This window comes from Coregonus lavaretus, assembly GCF_964263955.1.
Source record: "Coregonus lavaretus genome assembly, chromosome: 28".
NCBI lineage: Eukaryota > Metazoa > Chordata > Actinopteri > Salmoniformes > Salmonidae > Coregonus > Coregonus lavaretus.
The window spans coordinates 21,808,878-21,834,108 of NC_140015.1; the positions used below are offsets into that span (position 1 = coordinate 21,808,878).

The 25,231-nt window shown below is 44.1% G+C and overlaps 1 protein-coding gene across 1 annotated transcript; it reads left to right on the forward strand.

Moving 5' to 3' along the window:
• The first annotated feature begins 188 nt into the window (after window positions 1–188).
• Window positions 189–18,093, forward strand: LOC311104028 (SEC14-like protein 1). The gene is made up of 17 exons (XM_084145679.1): window positions 189–350; window positions 2,825–2,916; window positions 10,636–10,785; window positions 11,009–11,140; window positions 11,698–11,826; window positions 12,216–12,429; window positions 12,611–12,720; window positions 12,883–13,072; window positions 14,277–14,365; window positions 14,498–14,568; window positions 14,658–14,829; window positions 14,983–15,117; window positions 15,327–15,461; window positions 15,671–15,925; window positions 16,947–17,125; window positions 17,389–17,490; window positions 17,602–18,093. Exons 2-17 carry the CDS (start codon window positions 2,854–2,856, stop codon window positions 17,672–17,674), a joined length of 2,199 nt encoding a protein of 732 aa, XP_084001805.1. The 5' UTR covers window positions 189–350; window positions 2,825–2,853; the 3' UTR covers window positions 17,675–18,093.
• The last annotated feature ends 7,138 nt before the right edge of the window (window positions 18,094–25,231 follow it).

A 25,231-nucleotide genomic window follows, 5' to 3' on the forward strand; every position in this document is an offset into this window, starting at 1 on the left:
CTACTATGATGGTTTTATTCATTCATGACAGAATATACAATGTTGCAACCTTTTATTTTACTGTCTATGGTTTCAACAGTTACCTTGGCTTATTCCCAGTGTTGTCTACTACTTCACTTGAAAAACACGCTGCTCCATAACAAAATGTTATAAAATTATGTGACGTAGTCAAAAGGGCGGAGTTAGCTACTCCGGCGGCTTGCCTTGTGGGATTCAACATCAACTCGCCAAAGACCTGTCTCAGAAAGTTGGTTTATTTACGTATTTGTGAAAGGGTACCATGGATTTAATATAAGTAAATAGTTTATTGACAAACTTCACTTGACCTATCTCGGATAGTCATTTATCTGGTAAGTTTTGGGTACATTTGTAGCCGTTTAGACCTTGTCATTTCGCTAATGTATGAGGGAGTAGAATTCAGTCTGTTGAGAATGTCGACCATTTAAATATTTTTTTTTTTTTTTTGCCGGTTTGACTGTCATCAAATTGAAGTTGACAAGAGACATAAATAACTTGCCGCTTACGTGTCGAGAAACAGGCTAGCTAGTGTTGTGGATTGTAATAGTTATGATCTATAATACAATAATTCATGTATTAAATTAGTGGAGGTAACGTGTCATTGCACAAGGGAATTTCCTGAAAAAGTGTGATAATGTAGCTGCTGCACTCTTGTCTGTACATGTTTCGTTTTTGTAGCTAACTATGCCATGAAAACCACTCTTTATTTTGAAGTCCAAGCTACTGTATCTGTGTCAGCTGTTCACTGTATAAAACGAATTAACGTGATTAAAAATAAGAAAAAACACAGTCACTAGGCTTAGCCCAGTTGATAGATGCCACTTTTCTCAAATCCCAGCTAGGTACAGTGGGGAAAAAAAGTTTTTAGTCAGCCACCAATTGTGTACGTTCTCCCACTTAAAAAGATGAGAGGCCTGTAATTTTCATCATAGGTACACGTCAACTATGACAGACAAATTGAGAAAAGAAAATCCAGAAAATCACATTGTAGGATTTTTAATGAATTTATTTGCAAATTATGGTGGAAAATAAGTATTTGGTCACCTACAAACAAGCAAGATTTCTGGCTCTCACAGACCTGTAACTTCTTCTTTAAGAGGCTCCTCTGTCCTCCACTCGTTACCTGTATTAATGGCACCTGTTTGAACTTGTTATCAGTATAAAAGACACCTGTCCACTACCTCAAACAGTCACACTCCAAACTCCACTATGGCCAAGACCAAAGAGCTGACAAAGGACACCAGAAACAAAATTGTAGACCTGCACCAGGCTGGGAAGACTGAATCTGCAATAGGTAAGCAGCTTGGTTTGAAGAAATCAACTGTGGGAGCAATTATTAGGAAATGGAAGACATACAAGACCACTGATAATCTCCCTCGATCTGGGGCTCCACGCAAGATTTCACCCTGTGGGGTCAAAATGATCACAAGAACGGTGAGCAAACATCCCAGAACCACACGGGGGGACCTAGTGAATGACCTGCAGAGAGCTGGGACCAAAGTAACAAAGCCTACCATCAGTAACACACTACGCCGCCAGGGACTCAAATCCTGCAGTGCCAGACGTGTCCCCCTGCTTAAGCCAGTACATGTCCAGGCCCGTCTGAAGTTTGCTAGAGTGCATGTGGATGATCCAGAAGAGGATTGGGAGAATGTCATATGGTCAGATGAAACCAAAATATAACTTTTTGGTAAAAACTCAACTCGTCGTGTTTGGAGGACAAAGAATGCTGAGTTGCATCCAAAGAACACCATACCTACTGTGAAGCATGGGGGTGGAAACATCATGCTTTGGGGCTGTTTTTCTGCAAAGGGACCAGGACGACTGATCCGTGTAAAGGAAAGAATGAATGGGGCCATGTATCGTGAGATTTTGAGTGAAAACCTCCTTCCATCAGCAAGGGCATTGAAGATGAAACGTGGCTGGGTCTTTCAGCATGACAATGATCCCAAACACACCGCCCGGGCAACGAAGGAGTGGCTTCGTAAGAAGCATTTCAAGGTCCTGGAGTGGCCTAGCCAGTCTCCAGATCTCAATCCCATAGAAAATCTTTGGAGGGAGTTGAAAGTCCGTGTTGCCCAGCGACAGCCCCAAAACATCACTGCTCTAGAGGAGATCTGCATGGAGGAATGGGCCAAAATACCAGCAACAGTGTGTGAAAACCTTGTGAAGACTTACAGAAAACGTTTGACCTGTGTCATTGCCAACAAAGGGTATATAACAAAGTATTGAGAAACTTTTGTTATTGACCAAATACTTATTTTCCACCATAATTTGCAAATAAATTCATGAAAAATCCTACAATGTGATTTTCTGGATTTTTTTTCTCATTTTGTCTGTCATAGTTGACGTGTACCTATGATGAAAATTACAGGCCTCTCTCATCTTTTTAAGTGGGAGAACTTGCACAATTGGTGGCTGACTAAATACTTTTTTTCCCCACTGTAAATGATTTTGGTCTGGCTCAGTTGTAGCTGATTGTATCATTATGGTCATCGTCCTGTGATTACCGTTGATCTCAGCATGTTAACCGATCAATCAGCTACAACAGTTTATGACCTAAAGAGTAGTGACTTTGCAATTGAGGACAATCAAGCGTTTTGCATCAGGCCAGCTGTCTAGTTGGTTTTACAGCTGACGATACAGCATTTCTCTTTGTTGTCTTTACAAAGCCCATTCCTCTGACCTTTGCGTAATGTTGATGTGAACTTGTGATGTACAGAGGATGTTTTGTTAGTTACAGTTCTCCAGTGCTGTGTCAAGTGAACTCTAACTAACACTAGGGTTTGTCTATTGTACATTTCAGGGCAGAGCTCCAGAGGTTGAGCTACAGCCATGGTGCAACAATACCAGTCACCTGTAAGGGTCTACAAACACCCCTTTGAGCTGATAATGGCGGTAAGTTATGTATATTTGTGTGTGTTTAGGCCTATGCCTTGTCTATGCATATATGTGTGGGATGTTTGTGAGAGGTTGCAGTGCTCATGTGCAAATTGGACCCAGATGCCCAGGCAGTCAGACTGCCAGTGTTTTGTGCTGCAGAAACAGGTTTCTATGCAGCCAAACCACCCTATCTCATCTCATACAATATATCTTTATACACTGTATTACAGTGTCCCTGGGCACTGTATTATGTCATGTTCTAGTGTTTTGTTTGTGAGATCATTGTTTATCCACCTTTTATTTTGGAAACCCAGGACAACCCTTGTCTGATTTTTATTTAGTCTGCAGTATTTCTGTTCACCCAACCTAATTAGTCATGGCAGCAGATAACACAATATCATATTTATTCTAGAGTATGAGACTGTAAAATAGTACGATTTATTTAGTAACTTTTTGCCTTTAGTATTTTTGCAGGCACCTAGACTGAAGTGACTCTCTGTTAAGTGCAATACCATATATTAGCTTTTCCACTTGCCCTGCTGTAATACCCATCATTCTTGATTTCAGTCACCGATCACCACTGCGTAGATGTACTGTACTGATGCAGCAGTAGTTCTGTAGATGGTTGCAAAAGTCATAGGCAATACACCAAACCACAATGTCATACATATACAGTATCTTGTGACTTGGCAGGAAGTCAGCATTCTTATAATCCCAGTTCAGTGAATAGATCAGATCACATGGCTTCAGACAGAGTGGTGGTGGTTGGGGCCCAGTGTTCTAACAGGAAGTCAGGCCCAAAACACAATCAATGTTTAACCATGATATTTATATATTTATTAAGGATCCCCATTACTCTTCCTGGGGTCCAGCAACATTAAGGCAGTTATATACTATTTAAAATATTACATGACATTACATTTCATAACACTTTTCACAACACATTAAGTGTGTTCCCTCAGACCACTACTCTACTACCACATATCTACAACACAAAATCCATGTCTATGTGCGTGTCTTATCATGTGTCTGTGCCTGCGTGTCTCTTCACAGTCCATGCTGATTCATAAGGTGTATTTGCATCTGTTTTTTAAATCTGATTCTACTGCTTGCATCAGTTACCTGATGTGGAATAGAGTTCCATGTAGCCATGACTCTATGTAGTACTATGCGCCTCCCATAGTCTGCCTCTCTCTCACCACGCCACCAGCTGTCTGTCTCTCAGGGTCATCTGTCAAAGAGGCCCCATCATGCTCTATGGGTTTTAGGTTTAAGAGCATGCACATGACAGCATGCCTTGGTGTGGCTGCCTGGGAAGGTTATCTATTTTGGATGTACTAGTCTTCTCAGTCTGATATGTGGTGCATTCTGGCTTGTGACACAGGACAAGCGGTACTCTAGCTCCTCCTCCCATCTCTTCTCTCCTCTCTCCCCTGGGCCTGCTACCACTGTGACTTCCTGCTTAGCTGTGGCTGACTGGCTGCTCTCTGAACTAGGCCCTTAGTGTCATTAGGCGTTGCTGCGCTTGGTCCCTTCTGCTGCCTGGCCTACCGCCACAGCTGGTCTGCCCTGTTAGGGCTGACAGGACTGCTCCATCCGGTGTATGTTGTGGCTTAGTACAGTACAGTTGCACTACAGAGAGAACATGCTGTACGAAGGGTTGTTTATATCATATCAACCCCCACATCTTTTCACTGCACAACCTCAGTGTTTTATGGTGAATAACTGCAATCAGTATATCTTATGATTTATATCCACTTTTATTTTCTAAACTCATGAATTTGAGCTCTTGGCTCGGCATCTGTTTACCTTGTTTCTGCTCTGTTTGAGACGCTGTGCCACTTCCTGTTCTTTGGGGTTATCTATTAAGCCAGAAGCAAGTTACATTATATAATGCAAAGGTTCAGCCCAGGAAAAGGTCATTACTGACAAAGCTTAGCTCATTAAAAACACTGCAATTGTTTCTGATGTAAATGTCCTTTTTCACTATGTTACGCAACAACCTGATTGCGGTGGAAGTCAGGTGCTCTGTTTTTTCTCTAACTGCAGCTGTGGCTCTGCTTTACCAAATACCACAAAACACAACCTTTGTCCCCCAGGAGTTCTTGTCTCAGTTCTAGTCTTGGCAACATCTTTTAAATGTCTGGGAATGTTTTGTTATACTTCCATTCACACACTGTCAGCGTGATTCAAAGGCACATCAAAGATGATCAGTTGATTTAAAGGTTGTGGGGCTGTGAAAAGGCTGTTCTAATGACAGAGCAGTTTACAGTAGATAGAGGGCTAGCCTAGAGGCTTCCTCTGTCCTCTGACTGACCGTCCCAGTGACTGATCCTTGGCTTGGCCCACTGACAGACATTACAGTGTCACTCCTGTCCTGACCCCATCTTCACACTAAGCATGTTGGTTTACCGCTTATCACTGACATCAACATTCCTCCGTTCTCAGGAACGTTTATGTAAACAGATTCGTTTTTCATATTGGGCAGGGATTGGAGAGGCAGCATAGTGTGACGTAAACAGGTAGCTCAGTATGAGCTGTACTGTAATTACAGTGGCAGTCTGAATGACCCTGCTGCAGAGAGTCATCATGAAACTAAATACAGCCTACCTTATCTCAGTCAATCAATTACATTTATTTATTAAGCCCTTTTTACATCAGCAGTTGTCACAAAGTGCTTATACAGAAACCCAGCCTAAAACCCCAAAGGGCAAGCAATGCAGATGTAGAAGCACGGTGGCTAGGAAAAACTCCCTAGAAAGGTAGAAACCTAGAGAGGAACTAGGCTCTGAGGGGTGTCCTGTCCTCTTCTGGCTGTGCAGGGTGGAGGTTATAAGACTACATGGCCATTAAGGCCAGATCGTTCTTCAAGATGTTCATAGATGACCAGCAGGGTCAAATAATAATCACAGTGGTTATAGAGGGTGCAAAAGGTCAGCACCTCAGGAATAAATGTCAGTTGGCTTTACCTAGCAGAACATTCAGATGTCGAGGACAGCAGGTGCTGGAGAGAGAGGGTGGAAAGGGGGGGGGGGGGGATTTAGAGGGAGCATACAGGACAGATCACACAGGACACCAGATAAGACAGGAGAATTACACCAGATAGGACAGACTGACCCTAGCTTTCTGGCATATAGACTATTGCAGCATAGATACTGGAGACTGAGACAGGGGGGGTAAGGGGACTCTGTGGCCCCGTCCAAAGTTACCTCCGGACAGGGCCAACCAGGCTGGGTATAACCCACCCACTTTGTCAAAGCAAACCACCACCAAAGGGATATCAACAGACCACGAACTTACTACAGAGACAGCAAGGGTGGTTCGTTACTCCAGTGCCTTGCGGTTCACCTTCGCATCCCTGGGCCAGAGTACACTCAATCATAGGACCTACTGAAGAGATGAGTGTTCAGTAAAGACTTAAAGGTTGAGACCGAGTCTGCGTCTCTCACATGGATCGGTAGACCATTCCAGAAATTGAGCTCTATAGCAGAAAGCCCTGCCTCCAGCTGTTTGCTTCGAAATTCTAGGAACAATAAGGAGGCCTGTGTCTTGTGACCATAGCGTACGTGTAGGTACAGTTGAAGTCGGAAGTTTACATACACTTAGATTGGAGTAATTAAAACTCGTTTTTCAAACACTCCACACATTTCTTGTTAACAAACTATAGTTTTGGCAAGTCGGTTAGGACATCTACTTTGTGCATGACACAAGTAATTTTTCCAACAATTGTTTACAGACAGATAATTTCACTTATAATTCACTGTATCACAATTCCAGTGGGTCAGAAGTTTACATACACTAAGTTGACTGTGCCTTTAAACAGCTTGGAAAATTCCAGAAAATGATGTCATGGCTTTAGAAGCTTCTGATAGGCTAATTGACATCATTTGAGTCAATTGGAGGTGTACCTGTGGATGTATTTCAAGGCCTGCCTTCAAACTCAGTGCCTCTTTGCTTGACATCATGGGAAAATCAAAAGAAATCAGCCAAGACCTCAGTAAACAAATTGTAGACCTCCACAAGTCTGGTTCATCCTTGGGAGCAATTTCCAAACGCCTGAAGGTACCACGTTCATCTGTACAAACAATAGTACGCAAGTATAAACACCTTGGGACCACTCAGCCGTCATACCGCTCAGGAAGGAGACACGTTCTGTCTCCTAGAGATGAACGTACTTTGGTGCGAAAAGTGCAAATCAATCCCAGAACAACAGCAAAGGACCTTGTGAAGATGCTGGAGGAAACTGGTACGAAAGTATCAATATCCACAGTAAAACAAGTCCTATATCGACATAACCTGAAAGGCCGCTCAGCAAGGAAGAAGCCACTGCTCCAAAACCAGAGTAGGCACATTTGCTATTTAACGCAACAGTTTTTGTTACAAAACTATCGCTAGTGTTGAAAATGCGATGGAAACCAGGAATACAAGTACAACACTAAACAATTTTAAATAAACAGTTGCATTCATGAGTTTTATTGACAAGTGTCAAGGTTGGAAGGCAGTTAGCCTGGGTACCTCTCTTTAGCTAATCCACTCCCTGTACTCATGTCATGTGCCAAAGAAAAACACCACCTGCTGGAGAAGAGATTTTGGGCCCACTTATCCCTCTCGCTTCACCTCTTCCTCTCTGGTGTGACTCACAAATTTCAGTTAATTACTATAGCTCCCGCCTTGGGCAAATCAGTCTAATTTTGTAAATGCCGGATCTCTGGCAAGCCGCATCATTCACCCAAGTTTCGTCAACATCGGGCCAGTGCTGTCGAGATCGCGTGTGACTAACGTACAGACAAAAGGCTGGACGGACGGAGAGTGATCCACAGTCCCCTCCCGGATTTCATCGTTGGGGACAATAAGGTCAGCCAAAACAAAAAACCTGATCAAATGAATTTATATGAATGCTGTACGTACAGAAATTGTTTGCACACTGAAATGAATATCCAACTAGTCACTGACAACTGTGTGGAGTTTGACAGCAATGATGTGAGCTTATTACAGTTTTATAGACACTATGTACTGAGATCTTCTATGTTGAACGACTCTTGTGTAGCTTGTGAGCGTCATAGGGCAAAACATGTTCGTGAGAGTCTCAGCTTTTCATATATAGCTTTTAATAGTTTGTAGCTCAAACCATTCGGACTACAGACATTTTTGTATAAAAGACCCAGCCCCCCCCCCCCCCCCCCGTGTTCCTTTGGGATCCACCCTTGTCTCACAAACACCGCTCTAGCTCAGCCCCTGTTAATCACACAAACTAATGGTTGGTACCACAGACTAATGGTCAAATGCATAAGAAATTGACCAATCCATTGGTACAACCCAATAGTCTGTAGCTCAAACACAGTGTTTTTAAAAGGGGTTAGAAGTCCAAAACGTGCCAGCGTTATGGTGGGACTCATTGAGTTAAGGGTAGAGTTCAGTTGAGAACCATCGTGTCATTAACATGGGTGCTCTTTGTATTGGTCAAGCCTGGTGTGTGTGTTTGTTTGTGTGTGTGTGACATAACTAGCTCACCTCTTGACATTGATTGACTCTGGTTGGACTCCCAGATTGTCACATGACCTACTAATTTATCTGGTGACCTTTGTCCTGAGGGAGTTCTCCAGGGGCCTCAGCAGCATTATAAAGATATCACTCAGACCAGGGGCCAATGTTGACAGAGGAAGCCTGGTCGGTCTGTCTTGGCCTGATTGTCAGCCATAAAAGCAAGGAGAAAGCACACTTTAAAGAGCCACATGACTGCTGTTAGATTACCAGCACTTAAAGCTGGAATCCTGAATGGTGAAACTGACACGTCCGTTTGCGATATTACAACAACAAAGACTGTTTTTCTCTCGGACATCATTGCACGCGTGATAGAACAGCAGCATATGTACAGTGGGGAAAAAAAGTATTTAGTCAGCCACCAATTGTGCAAGTTCTCCCACTTAAAAAGATGAGAGGCCTGTAATTTTCATCATAGGTACACGTCAACTATGACAGACAAAATGAGAAAAAAAATTCCAGAAAATCACATTGTAGGATTTTTTATGAATTTATTTGCAAATTATGGTGGAAAATAAGTATTTGGTCAATAATAAAAGTTTCTCAATACTTTGTTATATACCCTTTGTTGGCAATGACACAGGTCAAACGTTTTCTGTAACTCTTCACAAGGTTTTCACACACTGTTGCTGGTATTTTGGCCCATTCCTCCATGCAGATCTCCTCTAGAGCAGTGATGTTTTGGGGCTGTCGCTGGGCAACACAGACTTTCAACTCCCTCCAAAGATTTTCTATGGGGTTGAGATCTGGAGACTGGCTAGGCCACTCCAGGACCTTGAAATGCTTCTTACGAAGCCACTCCTTCGTTGCCCGGGCGGTGTGTTTGGGGTCATTGTCATGCTGAAAGACCCAGCCACGTTTCATATTCAATGCCCTTGCTGATGGAAGGAGGGTTTCACTCAAAATCTCACGATACATGGCCCCATTCATTCTTTCCTTTACACAGATCAGTCGTCAAGGTCCCTTTGCAGAAAAACAGCCCCAAAGCATGATGTTTCCAACCCCATGCTTCACAGTAGGTATGGTGTTCTTTGGATGCAACTCAGCATTCTTTGTCCTCCAAACATGACGAGTTGAGTTTTTACCAGAAAGTTATATTTTGGTTTCATCTGACCATATGACATTCTCCCAATCCTCTTCTGGATCATCCAAATGCACTTCAGACGGGCCTGGACATGTACTGGCTTAAGCAGGGGGACACGTCTCGCACTGCAGGATTTGAGTCCCTGGCGGCGTAGTGTGTTACTGATGGTTGGCTTTGTTACTTTGGTCCCAGCTCTCAGCAGGTCATTCACTAGGTCCCCCCGTGTGGTTCTGGGATTTTTGCTCACCGTTCTTGTGATCATTTTGACCCCACAGGGTGAGATCTTGCGTGGAGCCCCAGATCTAGGGAGATTATCAGTGGTCTTGTATGTCTTCCATTTCCTAATAATTGCTCCCACAGTTGATTTCTTCAAACCAAGCTGCTTACCTATTGCAGATTCAGTCTTCCCAGCCTTGTGCAGGTCTACAATTTTGTTTTTGGTGTCCTTTGACAGCTCTTTGGTCTTGGCCATTGTGAAGTTTGGAGTGTGACTGTTTGAGGTTGTGGACAGGTGTCTTTTATACTGATAACAAGTTCAAACAGGTGCCATTAATACAGGTAACGAGTGGAGGACAGAGGAGCCTCTTAAAGAAGAAGTTACAGGTCTGTGAGAGCCAGAAATCTTGCTTGTTTGTAGGTGACCAAATACTTATTTTCCACCATAATTTGCAAATAAATTCATTAAAAATCCTACAATGGGTTTTTCTGGATTTTTTTTTCTCAATTTGTCTGTCATAGTTGACGTGTACCTATGATGATAATTACAGGCCTCTCTCATCTTTTTAAGTGGGAGAACTTGCACAATTGGTGGCTGACTAAATACTTTTTTTCCCCACTGTATTACAATTTGTTTTACCTTGATGCGCGACGCTCCCCACCTCTGCTTCGCCAACGAAACAAAAACAATAACAGTGGCCTTAGGGCAGACAGTGACGCTGTTTTCCCAAATGCAGATTCCATCTTTAACCTAAACATTATAACTATTTTTTTGATCAAAGTGATTATAACCCAGAAAATACTTTTACTGTATGCATTTTGTTTTCATCATGTGAGTAATATTGCATATTTTCTTCCTCCTTCCCCCTCCCCCTCCCTCTGTCTCCCGTTAGGCCTATGTGCGGAGGTTTCCCAACTGCCCCCTGATCCCCATCTTTGTGGACAGTGAGGTGGTCAAGGAGGAGCACAGTGATGATGGAGCCACTGTGTTCACTGAGAGGCGCTGTAAGGTGGAGGCAGACGCCCCCCGGCTGTTCAAAAGGGTATCTTACCTTTAACCTTTCACCTTTTAACTTTCCCCTTGAGCAGTGAAGCTACTCAAGCTAGTAATGTATAGTAGTGTCTGTTTTACTCTTATTTTCTTATGTGAAGGCTATTAGTGTTTATTTCCACTCAGACATGAATATCCTGGTAGGAACGTTGTGTTGATGTTGTGTTAGTGTTGTCCAGTGTTGATTGACCGTGGTCTACTCTGTGTGTCTCTAGATGGCTGGTGTGGACTACCTGTACTTCATCCATAAGAACACTCTGGACCGCAGGGAGAGGGCGCTGCACATCGAGGTTGTCAACGAGACCTTCTCCAACAGAGTCATCGTCCATGAGATCTGCAGCTACACGGTGTGTCTCACAACTATAATAATCATCGGTTACATGGGCTGCGTTTTACACAGGCAGCCCAATTCTGATATTTTTTACACTCATTGGTATTTTGACCAATCACATCAGATCTTTGCACATGAGATATTTTTCAGAGCTGATCTGATTGGTCAAAAGACTAGCAACGTATAGTGTTTGTGTCTATTTGACTCTCTTATTTTCTTAAATATGTGAAGGCTATTAGTGATTATAATATATTAGAATTGAGCTGCCTGTGTAAACGCAGCCATACTCTCTCTTTATCACTGGAACATCATAAAACTCATGTCATATACAGTGTCAATGTTTATGATCACTATGTTTGATGTACAGTTACAAGATGACATGGAGTCATACCCTGGGTTGTTCTGAACAGAATGAGCATATGTTTGTCTATGTTTGTCTAATGCATATGCTTTTCATGTTTCTCCTGTAAGAAACATTTTAATTTAGCAGTATCTATATAGGCCAATTACCACGAGTGTAAAGGGTTAATCCATTTGGAGTCTGTATTGTGATGTGTTGTGCTTCCTCCACAGGTTCACCCAGAGAATGAGGAGTGGACGTGTTTCGAGCAGACAGCCAGTCTGGACATCAAGTCCTTCTTTGGCTTTGAGAACGCGGCCGAGAAGCTAGCCATGAAGCAGTACGCCAACAGTATTAAAAAGGTGTGTTCATGTGTCAGTCTGTGAGCATGTGAGTACAGTATACATGTGAGTGTGATAGATGGTATGGCTATAGGATAAGGCAATGGGATATGCCATCATCATCATCCGCCATGCTGCTCCCCCATAAAGACCCAGTGTTACATGATCTTGTTTGCTCAGTCTATTCCCAGGCCTACTGTGATCCAGTCTGGCAGGTCTGTGTAAACTGTGTGTTTTTACCAGGATCTACCCGTTGGGCCATATATCCTGCTCAGCCATGTCACACAATGGTGTGTGTGCGCTCGTATGCGGCCAGGCGCGTGTGTAAACAAACCTGCAGTATGTGCCCACAGTGTTTGCTCATTACACTAGCTACCTGTACTTATGCTGTCATGTGCTCTGTCCTCCAGGGCAAAGAGATCATAGAGTATTACCTGAAGGAGTTGGAGGACGAGGGGGTGACCCACATCCCCCGCTGGAGCCCCCCTCAGGCCCCCCCACCAACTGCCAGGCTCCAGCTGCCACTCACCACTGCCAGTGCCCCTGCCAATGCCATCCCTGTGCACACAGCCAAGGAGACCCTCTCTGCCAGCCTCACAGAGCTACCGGCTGGCTCCCCAGATGGTCAGTGTTCCGAGTCAAAATCAACACCGTAATAAACACACAATCTGAACGATCTGTCACGGCTGAAGTCAGAATCCCATTCCAACATTCTGGCCTTGCCTTGGGCTGCATTGGGCTGGTAGACTGTGGGTATGCATTGGGGTATGTGTGTGAATTGACTGTGTCTGTGTTTTGGTTGCAGACAAGTTGGACGCAGACTACATCAGGCGTTACCTAGGAGACCTGACGCCGCTGCAGGAGAGCTGTCTTATAAGACTACGCCATTGGCTGCAAGAGACCCACAAGGGCAAGGTGAGATGTGTATGAACACACTCAAACTCTGACTCGAATAGCTGCAGAAAAGAACAAGAGGAAAATGTGCATCCAAAGAACATACAAGCGTGAATAAAACTCACATCCGACTCACACACACCACAACATCTGCATAAACACAATCTCCTCTCCCTCCCCTAGATCCCTAAGGACCAGCACGTGCTGCGTTTCCTGCGGGCCCGGGACTTTAACCTGGAGAAGGCCCGGGAGATCCTGTGTCAGTCGCTCACCTGGAGGAAGCAGCACCAGGTGGACTTCCTGCTGGACTCCTGGGAGAGACCTCAGCTGCTACATGACTACTACACCGGGGGCTGGCACCACCACGACAGAGGTAGGTACCACTCGGAGCAGGATAGGGTTAATGGCAGGGTTGTGTTCAATGGGCACAGACAGAAGATTAAAATATATTTTGAAATGTGAAATGAGTGTTCTTAATGCACAAATTCAGGAAGTACTGTACCACCACAGTTTCACAATGTTTTCTTCCGTTTGTTTTCTAGTGAATGTGTCCCAGCTCTTATGTATTGGTAATGACTAACTGTAATGTCTGGTTGCTTCTCTGGAATTGACATCACTAGCTATGTTTCCATTAACTTGTCCAGTGATTTATTTTTTTACATTTTAGAAAGTTTGCATAAAGAATAGTTGTGACAATTGCCTGCTACGGTGCATTTCTGTTGAACTTTTCTGTGTCGATAAAAACAGCTGGACGTAATGACGTCAAACACTTTTTAGCAAAAACCTGGTGTCGAATACAAATTATGTGATTGAAGTGTATTTATTATCCATTTTGGCAAAATGTGCATTAATAAATTGGTGACAGCCTGTATGCCCACTCCCACCTATCTGTTTCATGTCTCAGGTAGCTTGCAAAAGTCAGCATGGATAGAATGCAAGAAATGACTAATATGTATCATGTGCCAATGTAACGCCACGGACCGTGCCATGGTGAAACTTGCACTCCTCTAGCTCAGAAATAATTGGATGGTGAAACTTGCATCCAGCCAACCAGAAAAGCAAGGCAAAGCAATTCAGGCATTCTTGAAAGTCAGGACAATCCTTGTCCTGCAAAGAAACATTATTTTTATAGTATAATTCTTTTGGGATTTAGCAAGCAGTAGGCATTTAGAATTAAATGTGAAGTGGGGTGCCTATCCAGGCGTTGTAAGATCTGGCATGTGTCAGAAACGTCTGGGCAGAGGAAATCACCCATTATCTCCACTTAGCTGATAGCCAATCGGACGTTTAGGACCTCAGACCAGGAAGTGGCCCATAATAACCATAATAACAATAACCCCCACCTAAAAGCCAAAACAGCTGGTAGTAAAACGCCTATATTTACATAAATGACTTTAATGTGAGTTGTAAATGGATATACCATAGATGTGATTATGGTCAACATAATCTGACTCAGTTTCTCTATTGATTTAACTGAATAATGTCTATTGTGTCTGTTTAATGTCATGATCATTACTGATCCTCTTGTAGCTTTGTTAACAGTGCGGTCATGTGTTTGTGTCCATGTCTGTCTGTAGATGGGCGCCCTCTGTATATTCTGCGACTGGGACAAATGGATACCAAGGGTTTAGTACGTGCCTTGGGCGAGGAGTCCCTTCTGAGACAAGTGAGTATGCCACACACACACACACACTCATCCAGATGCTGGGTATAAACACACATATATAAATACATCAACACATACTATACACAAATGCTCGCCCTTCCGCTGACCTCTCACCTCTTCACTCTCCCTCAGGTCCTGTCCATCAACGAGGAGGGTCTGAGGCGTTGTGAAGAGAACACCAGAGTCTTTGGCCGACCCATCAGGTAGCTACCATTTTCATACTCACTCCTCTTATCTCTGTCTCCCCTCCCTGAATACAGTATGTCCTATAACCCCCCTGTCTGTCTGTCAGCTGCTGGACGTGCCTGGTGGACCTGGAGGGGTTAAACATGCGTCACCTGTGGCGACCCGGGGTTAAAGCCCTGCTGAGGATCATAGAGGTGGTGGAGGCCAACTACCCAGAGACCCTGGGACGTCTGCTCATACTGAGGGCTCCACGGGTCTTCCCTGTGCTCTGGACCCTGGTGAGAGCCTTTAACATCACATATTTTAGTGTACATTACATTGTACAGTGCTTTTTCTTTCTCCAACTTGATCACATTCAGGTATTAAATTCCATGTGCAGAGCGAACATATGAGATGACCTTTGACCCTGAGTGTCTGTGCTCTGTTCTCAGGTCAGTCCATTCATTGATGAGAACACCAGGAAGAAGTTCCTGGTGTATGCTGGGAATGACTACCAGGGGCCTGGAGGTCTGGTGGACTACATCGACAGAGAGGTCATCCCTGACTTCCTGGGAGGAGACTGCCTGGTGAGTCTGTCTGGCAGACCAGAGGCTCATCTGGCTGTTGTGTACATTAGACAGTACCCTTCTACATGCATATGAAGTAATATTGGCTAATGCTGTAATATAGTTAACAGTGGGTCCTCTTAAAAGACCTTGTCCTAGCTGTGTGTACTGATAGAACTGGGGGCTGATTGTGTCTCGGTCTCTTGTGTCTCCTGTCATGTCATATCCAGTGTGAGATCCCTGAAGGAGGTATGGTCCCCAAGTCTCTGTATAGGACAGCAGAGGAGCTGGAGAGTGAGGAGCTGCGGCTGTGGACAGACACCATCTACAAGACTGCCAGTGTCTTCAAGGGGGCCCCACATGAGGTAACTTGATCTAATCAGTAACTACAGTACGTGTGTTTTCCAGCTTCTCAGTTGACAGTGCTCAAACAGTGGGTTAGGTGCCCCCCCCCCCCCCGTGGAGAAATACAACACAACAGCAAAAAGCTGTATAAACCCATTACAGTGATTCATTATCTTTTGTCTGTAGTTTTGTTTTCTACTGTGTTCACTCACTACCAATCCTGTTCCAGCTGCTGATCGAAATCTCAGAGCCCTCTTCTGTGATCACCTGGGACTTTGACGTGTGTAAAGGGGACGTCATCTTCAATATCTACCACTCCAGGAGGGCGCCCCAGCCCCCCAAGAGGGACGCCCAGGGGGCTCACAGCAGCATCACGTCGCCAGCCACCAACAACATGCAGCTGATTGACAGATCCTGGATTCTGGGGCAAGACTACAGTATGGTGGAGACAGCACTCACCTGCAAGGAGGGAGAGAGTGTTCAGGTAAGAGACTGAAACAGGCATGGTCACATCCACAGCTGGTACAGGTGGGTCTGATGATTGGTAGTACCTCATTTGGATTTGTGTGAGTGGGTCTGTTCAATTGGCTGTGTTTCTGAAGGTTTCAGAATATATGTGTTCGTGATAACATGTACTACTCACCAACCTCAGGGCTGAATCCTAAGACGTGAGTGTAACTGAAACATCCACTGATGTCAGTGGGAGGTTTCTGTGTTTGGAGTTCTGTGCTGTGTACATATCTAGTCTCTTCATCCCTAGGCAGTGTCTCTGACCAGTGTTTCCGTTAGCTGGTAATTGCTGGCTTTTGGCAACAACAACAAAAACATTATTTTTTTTAACTAAAAGCCGACAAATAGAAACATTGCAATACATGGAAGTTGGTTCAAGTTGTCTTTCAATCCCATCTGTCTACTCTGTCTGTCTTTAGTTCACGCTCTCGATAGCAAACTTGCAACATTTTATCAACTGGTACCGTACCGCAAAGTTTCCAGCGCCAGTGAGTCTGACAAACAAAGCTAGATTCATCTCTCTAAAAGACAATTTACAGAGATGTCATAGAAGTCCACCAAGGAGTATTTAGATGAGGTAGTTTTGCATCCCTCTTCTAATCTAATGCCTGGTCGAGTAGCTAGCTGAAATGCTAAAAATTGTGCAAATCAGGTTGGCTGGCTACTGTACCATGGACTGAGGCACATCCAAGTGGAAAAATGAAGCGATATTGAAAAGCCAGAGGGATGAAGGGATCAAGGAGCTGACGTTCAGTTGGTAGGCTATCATTCCTCCTTACGTAGCTCAATAATCATTGCAGTCACTTCCATGTCGTGTCAATCGGCAGTGGGCACTCCTTAAAAAGCATTCGCCTACACGTGAGGGAATTCAAATGGGTTTCTATTACATAAAGTCTGTAATCTAGATATTGGATATTCTATTAGCTATAGCCGGCATTTGAATGGAACACTGCCTCTGACCCTCCACCTCACCTGTCCCCTCCTCCTCTCCCCAGGGCTCCCATGTGACGCGGTGGCCCGGGTTCTACATCCTCCAGTGGCGGTTCCACTGCTCCCCGGCCTGCTCTGCCTCCAGCCTGCCCCGGGTGGATGACGTGCTGGCCTCCCTGCAGGTCTCCTCCCATAAGTGTAAGGTCATGTTCTACACCGAGGTGCTGGGCTCCCACGACTTCAGGTCAGTCACCATTCACTATACTGTACTGTATAACACAGTGTATGGTTATAGTGATGCTTAGTGTGTAGGGCTGCTGCATGTCGGTGAATACATGTTTTAGGCTAGCTTCTTTTTTTGGCAGTGTGTGTAGTTGTGTGGGGAAAATGTATTTGCTGTGATTTATAAGGGTGTTATAAAGATTCTTAGGGAAAAAATGCTCTAAGAAAATATGTTCTATGGATATTTAATCTATTGTCTGTGTGTCTGTCTGCCTGTCTGTCCAGGGGCTCTATGACCAGTCTGGAGTCCAGTCACAGTGGCTTCTCCCAGCTGAGTGCCGCCACCACCTCCTCTAGCCAATCACAGTCCAGCTCCACCGTATCAAGGTAGCATCCAGCCAATAGGAGGTGAAGGAGTTTGAGTTTTGCAACATGGAGATCCCATTTAGGATCTAACTGACTTCTGATACTGTTGACTTCTGCCCTGTTGCCTTAAAGAAAAACCAGCGCTGTACCAACACCTGCCAATGAGGACTTAACCTTACCGAAGGGGATGAGAGAACTGTTATGAACTGTATGGAACAAGGATAGCCTCTCCTTAATGCCATGTGGGTGGAACGGTGGAGTTCCTATCTGTGATCACCTTCTAGTACTTGCATTTAAAGCAGTGGAAGATGCACTTCTTTCTTTGTGTGCTAATAATAATCGATTTAATTAGTTTCGCTAGTGATATTATTAAAATATACATGTACATTGTTAATTTGTATCTGTATCCATAATTGGTGACATTAAGATTGCTCTGGAAATGGAATATCTGCTATATGAGCATCTGCTGAATGAATAAATGCATATGGAGATTTCTTGGAAACCATCATCATCCTCTTCTTCTTAGTTTTTCTTTCAATAACATTGTTCTTTCTTTTAAGGGGAAATGACAGAGATGTTTCCCATTTTATTGAAACTGAACAATAAAGCACTTCCCATTTTCAGCATTTGTGTAATACAATGATGATCACCGTTTCAGATGGTACTGTTGAAGTTACCCTTATTCACCATAGGATGTCAGTGTGCTACATGAGTAACGATACTACAAACAACCATACTAGAGTAGCCCTTCTCCAGCCAGTGATTCAGTCTTACCAGCCACTCTGTCACTCCTTTCTTTCTACTCCACCTTTTAAAGCTGTGTTGCTGAAATAGAGAAAGGCATGAGTTATAACTGAAATGGCCTATCAGAGATATTACTGTGAGAGGTTCCCAAACCTCTGCCATGGCTTTTCTAAAGCACTATTTGACCTTGGGGGAAGATGCAAATGTTGGCATGTGCGTCAACAAGGTGGTACAGGCTACTGGGTTGTTACGTTTATTATTCCCTGCTAATTTAAATGCAGTGTTGCGTTCCTTCGCCCGCCTTGTGATTGTGCGCAAGGCCATGCAGTCGGCTGTTATTTACATAAAACCTTAATTTCCATAAACTCATCTCTAGCTAAAGCTGACTAATTAATTTTTTATTTTGTTGTTCTGTTGCCCTTGTGACTGTATTTGTTATACAGTAGCTGCTGATACGTACATAATGAAATGGCTGGCGGCCGCAGTGCTTGGTTGAGAGACGGCCTGCTTGGCTGTGCTTGGTTGTTGGGCTCCCTGCTGGGTTGTCAGTGTTGGTAAAACAGGACGTGCGCTGTCTGTCATTGCCAGGAGGATGTTTGCTGACTATTTCATTCAGCTCTAATGACCTCCCAGGACATGTTGTCCACAAACTCCGACTCTGGGCCACACGTTCCTCAAGTCTCATTGGCCAGTTAATTATTGAACTTTGTGCCCTTTACAGTCTAATTTCGTTCTCTTGATCGGGTAAACATCCGCATTGAGTTGGGGTAGACCAAATCTGCGTCATAGCCAAGCTATGTCGATAAACATTAGTATTCACCTTTTTTTGCCAAACACATTTACATGTACAGGAATTGGACTTGGTGAAATGGTGCTGACACAATAAACAGAATATACAGGCAGACTATAAACTAGCTGACAAGCGCTCGAGTCCGCCTCTGTAAGAGCACGCAGTTGAGCGTTCCTCAGCTAACGATAAACAAGATATACAGACATGTAGAAGCAGAGTTTACACATCCACAGAGGGTATGAACAATCTTATGGAAACTAAGAACTACAAGCTTCACTAAACACTAAGCTACATTATAAATTATGTATGTAGAGATGTTTAAATAAAAACAAATGTACAGGATGATGTGCGGTGGGAAATATCTGAGTTCGGAGCATATGAGGATGTGCATAGAGTGCAAAGACCAATGTGCAGTTCTAGGATGATAGTGCAGGGTGCATAGTCCATGAATGAGAAGATCATCGTGGTCCAGGTGGCGGGAGGTATTGGTCGTGATTGACCTGAACCATCCTCTGGTGTGCCTTCTTGGTGATCGCTGTGATGTTGTCCTCCTACTTGAGGTTGTAGGAGATGATGGACCCCAGGAATTGGAATGTCTCAGCCATGCTCACAGCTGAGCCATTGATTTCAAGGGGGAGAGCTGATGAAGGATGTTTCCGGAAGTCAATCACCATCTCCACGGTGTGTATGCATTGGCCATGTGGCAGTGGCACCTCAGTCATAGACATGCTGCAATGGTTAGAGAGGACCTCTGTAGACAGTATGCTGAGGATGCACACACAGTCCAGACTTAGGAGGAGTGCTGGTCTCTTGCCAATACAAGAGTCACTGATGTTGATTTGTTGATCTATTATGAGCATAGTGCTGGTGGGGATGATTCCATACCATGTGCCATTTTCCAGAGATGGCTGAAATTTACATATCTTAGGAAGCCATTAATGTGGAGTGGTACCATCATGTCATTGCTGCCTGCCAGTCTGCACTTTGTTTGCTGTGTGCTATTCATGTTGTATAGCTAGCTATACCTTATTTACTGTGCCTCATTCTGTTTGATGAGGGCATCTTGTTTTATGCTTTTGCTTTTCTATGTCCCTCTATCTCTTTCCCTCGATTTCTCCCTCCCTCTCTTTCTCTCTCTTCTCTTTTGGCACCCCAGACTACATTCTCTCCATCTCTCAGTCCTGTGCTCCATGTGACCATATTAAGACCGTGTAACCGGACAGAGGGCTAGAAGTCATGCTCCAGTGTGGCTTCTCATTAAAGACCAGGGCTGTGTTTCCTTCGCTTCCATCTGAAAAGTCTGACCTTCCTGTTAATTGAAAATGAGAACTCCGGATGAGTCTGGTAAATCATTTTTAGGGAAGAAGAAGTTGAACAGAAACGTTTAAAGCAATGCCTGTGCCGTGTTACTTTGTGGTGTCTAAAGTTTCTAGAGCTCTGACTCAGTTCCTCATTGCTTTGATTAAGGTTAGTCTAAAAAGAGAATACTGATGAAAGTTTTTACCCATGTGAACATGTCTTCTCAGAGAACATTGAGTATCTCAGTTGTATTAAAAGCTGTCTATTAACCAAACTCATATTCGGTAATACACTATGAAGGCCTGATTAATTTGTCCACAACAAGATAGATACAGTCAAGTCTATTTCTCTGTGGTTCCTCATCCTATCTCTCACATCTTACTGCATTGCTTCCCTGCAACAATAGTGCCATCAATCTATCCTCAATTTAGGACAGTTGTCTGAGTGCAGCCCTTGTTTGTAGCTATCTGTTTCGGTTATGTTTAAGTTGTTTTTTTATTGGTTCCTGAAGATCAATCCTGGTGTTATTTCTCTGGTGCGTTTTCTTGGCCGACTGCCTTCCAGACTTGACATTTCCGTTCCGTAGCCCCTTAAACTGAGGCCGGGACTGGTGCATCAGGTATAGGCTGGCACTTCCTAAATGTTACGAAATCAGCAAGCCATCCATTTTCCCTGACGTGGGGAGACTCAGCTCATGAATATCTATCTTTTGTTTCTTCAATTATTAATGGCTCAGGTTGGTATCTTGTGAAATAGCAATAGAGAATGTACACTTTGAATTACAGTAGGTGTTGACTAAACGAAAAACATTCTGAATTTACTACAAGACATGAAAGTCAAAATAGCCAGAATATTCTTTGGCAGATGATTTTCTGTAAACAGATTTGTGATTTTCTAAAGCAGAACTTGAAGCAGTAACAAAACAGTGGTTGGCTACCTGTGAATGAGGACAGTCAGTATGTGGACTGCGTGGGTGGACTGAGAGCCCAGCCGTGTAGCTCAGAGCAGTCTGCTCTCAGTCTGTGTGCCCTAGTCATAGACTGTTCTCTCTGCTACCTCACGGCAAGCGGTACCGGAGTGCCAAGTCTAGGTCCAAAAGGCTTCTCAACAGCTTCTACCCCCAAGCCATAAGACTCCTGAACAGCTACCCGGACAATTTGCACTGCCCCCCCACCCCCACCCCGTCCCCCTTTTTTACTCTGCTGCTACTCTGTTTATTATCTATACATAGTCACTTTAACTCTACCCACATGTACATATTACCTCAATTACCTCGACTAGCCGGTGCCCCTGCACATTGACTCTGCACCGGTACCCCCCTGTATATAGCCTCCCTACTGTTATTTTATTTTACTGCTGCTCTTTAGTTATTAGCTTTTTTTTTTTTTCTTAACACTTTATTTATTTATTTATTTATTTTACTTTGCATTGTTGGTTAAGGGCTTGTAAGTAAGCAGTTCACTGTAATGTCTACACCTGTTGTATTCGGCGCATGTGGAAAATAAAATATGATTTGATTTGACCTGTATGAGCCCAGTCTAGATGGAACCATGGTTGGTGCAGAGGAGGGAAAGTCTGCTGTGATCACCTGGACAGATCTGTCTCTGGCAGCGGGGCCAATCAGACAGGGGAAGGGAGGAGAGGGCGGTGTCTAAGACATCCATCTTCCCCCGGCTCACCTGCCAAGCCTCACCGCCCCTCAGTGAACACAGGCTGACTGTATCGGCAGGCAGCGGGCCGCATGGCAGCCCTCAATACTCTGGGACAAGGTGGATGACTGAAATAGAAAATAACAAAGGGATGGAGGTCGGATGAGAGATAAAGAGAGGGAGGGACTTTAGAGAGGGGGAGAGAGAGAGACAGAGAGAGATTCAGGACAGCTAGCTTCTGGGCATCCTTGGGGATTGGCATGCTGCCTGTTGGCCTCTTTCTCTCCTGTCTCATGCTGTGGTGAGGTGTTATTTTTGGAGTGTGTAATGCAGGACTCCTGTGAGGGGCTACGTCTGCTTTAGTGGCTGGGTGTCTCAACAACTCCATGTCACTATTCTGTCCCACTCTCCTCAGCCCTCATCCAGTGAACTTTTCCCCTTCTCAGTCTCTATGATTTATGGGTAAAAAGTATTAAACTGTGTACTGCAACCTCTGGAAGCGTTTTGTACAAGTAACTGCCAAAATAATGGAAACATTTGAGTAAGTGAGGGATACAAAGTATATTGAAAGCAGGTGCTTCCACACAGGTGTGGTTCCTGAGTTAATTAACATCCTATCATTGTCACACCCTGGCTCTGGGACTCTATATGTTGAGCCAGGGTGTGTATATTCTATGTGTTGTATTTCTGTGTTGGCCAGAGTGGTTCCCAATCAGAGGCAACGAGTGTCAGCTGTTGCTGGTTGTCTCTGATTGGGAGCCATACTTATAGAGGCTGTTTTCCCACATTAGTTGTGGGATCTTGTTCCTTTTGGTGTGTTCCAGTTGGTTTGTTCCTTTTGGTTGTCACATAGGACGGCACGTTATCGTTTGTTGTTTTGTTGTTCGTGCATTCATTAAATAAAAGAAGCATGTTCGTTCATCACGCTGCGCCTTGGTCCACTCTCTCTAACGATCGTGACAATCATGCTTAGGGTCATGTATAAAAATGCTGGGCAGGCCATTATTTTGCCCCCATAGGATGACAATGCCACCATCAACAGGGCACGAGTGGTCACTGAATGGTTTGATGAGCATGAAAATTATGTAAACCGTATGCCATGGCCATCTCAGTCAACAGATCTCAACCCAATTTAACACTTATGGGAGATTCTAGAGAGGCGCCTGAGACGGCGGTTTCCACTACCATCAACAAAACACCAAATTATTGAATTTCTCATTGAAAAATGGTGTCGCATCCCTCCAATAGAGTTCCAGACACTTGTAGAATCTGTGTCAAATTGTATTGAAGCTGTTCTGGCTCGTGGTGGCCCAACACCCTATTAAGACGCTTTATGTTGGTGTTTCCTTTATTTTGGCAGTTACCAGTACCTGTATTGAGCCCTTAGCATTACCATGCAGCTGTAAGGAAGCAGAGACCCAGGAGGGAGAAGTGAGAGAACATAGAAGCAGCACAGCTCTGTGAGGAAAATGCTTTCTGGCAGCGATGATGTCTGCACCCTCTCACTATAATGATGAGGTCGTTACTGTAAGCCAGGCCATAACCGCTCCCATGATGCATACTGGCACCCAACTCAATCTGTCTGTGTTTGTGGCCCGTGTGTCTTCCTATCTCGTATGAACAAACTGCTTCATCATAACTGTTGATTAAGGTCATTCATTTCCGTGGAGGGATGCCTTTCCTCTCTGGTGTTTATGTGGACCACTGACATTAACTACACCATCAGTCTGGCCTGATTACACATCATTAAGGCCAGTGGAGGAGACCTGTTGGCACAATTTGCTACCCACTGTGACACTAATTGTCCATCTGGTTGAGGGGCTGTAGCCCAGGGTATTGGTATGGGTAGACTCTGGTCAGGAAGGGTTATTGGGCTGTACATTCATAGAGACAGGGGGGACATCTTAATTGTCTAAAGTGGCTTCCTCCCCTCATCTGCTCTCCTTCATCTGAACTAATCTTATAACACAGGATAGGTGAAAGCAACCTGGTAGGTGTCTGTTGGGGAATTTGCTTCACCTGCCCTGCTCATTCTAATCAGTGCAAAGCAAGGAAAGGAGATGGACAGAGGAAGCCACTGTAGACAATTGAGATTCACCCAATGTTTCCGCTGCTGTCCAAAAGAGGAACAGTCATTCTTCCCAGAGATGCAGATTGGGCTGTTGTTATTGTCTGTCTGTGGGGACTGTGTGAAGAGTGGTTCTGACAGTAGATGGAGTCTGACAGGCCCTGCATTGCTTGAAGGGAACATGTCATCTGTCTGGGACAGAATTACATTACATTAGATTTGTGCCACCATGTTGTTGCCAGTAATGGCCTGTTTAGGAAATGAACAAGTCCCACACTCAATAACCACCCATATAGGCTGGCTGGGAATTCTTGACAGGGATGAAGGCTTGAGCCCCCATCACCATGCAGTCTGAATGGTGTGGTGGAGAAATCAGAATTGGCTAGGTAACATAGATAATTAAGATGTCTTATCTGCAGAATATGCTTATATGATTGAACTGTTGAACTCTTGTTATTAGAATGTCTCCTTTCAGACTCTGGTGTTGGCAGCTGCACTTCCTCCCTCATATGGGCCTCAGTCACCTGGGGCCCAGAGAGGGGAGAAGTCAGGCTTGTCTATCACATTTCCCTGTTGCTATGCAGAATATCAGAAAGAGAATAGGCCAAAGGATGTCAGAAGGAAACATTGTTTCCATATGTGAATATGTATCTTTACCTATTAAAAACCATGTGAAGGGATGGCATGAGAAATGGGAACAAATCACTTGTCTCCACAATGTCTGTGTGTCAGTCCCCTGGTTCCCTTTCTAGCAAGGTAGAAACTAAGTAACAACAAATGTCCTTCTAAATTCTTAGAACTGAACAAAACAATGAGTTCTTTGTATTTGGGGCTAAGGTCTGGCACAGGATGTGTGGAGTTAGGGTCTGGAACCATTGTATGTTATCTCTGAGGTTGCACCTATCCTGACCTATCCTGAGATGGTATATAACATAGAGGCTCACTCCACTCAGTGGGCTCTCACTCTGTTCGCTTTGGTGTGGGTATTGTGACCAGCTCCCTTATCTATACATTTATAATAAAGTTAATAGGTTCTGATTGGTGATTGACATTACAATGAAATTACAATTACAATGGACTGGTGTAAATAGCCTGTAAAGATGGGATATGACCGTAGATCCAGGGTCTTTGTTCTAAGCCTATTATGCACTTATTGTGTAAAGGACAATCCTGTCTGATTGATGGTCTGGCAGAGGAGACGGAGAATAACTA

What these genes read in the sequence shown, in the direction of transcription:
- LOC311104028 (XM_084145679.1), top strand. Translation starts at nt 2,854, where the DNA reads ATGGTGCAACAATACCAGTCACCTGTAAGGGTCTACAAACACCCCTTT. An exon ending in TCCTGGGAGGAGACTGCCTG is followed by an intron (nt 15,118 to 15,326) that starts GTGAGTCTGTCT and finishes TGTCATATCCAG; the next exon opens with TGTGAGATCCCTGAAGGAGG. An exon ending in TCAAGGGGGCCCCACATGAG is followed by an intron (nt 15,462 to 15,670) that starts GTAACTTGATCT and finishes ATCCTGTTCCAG; the next exon opens with CTGCTGATCGAAATCTCAGA.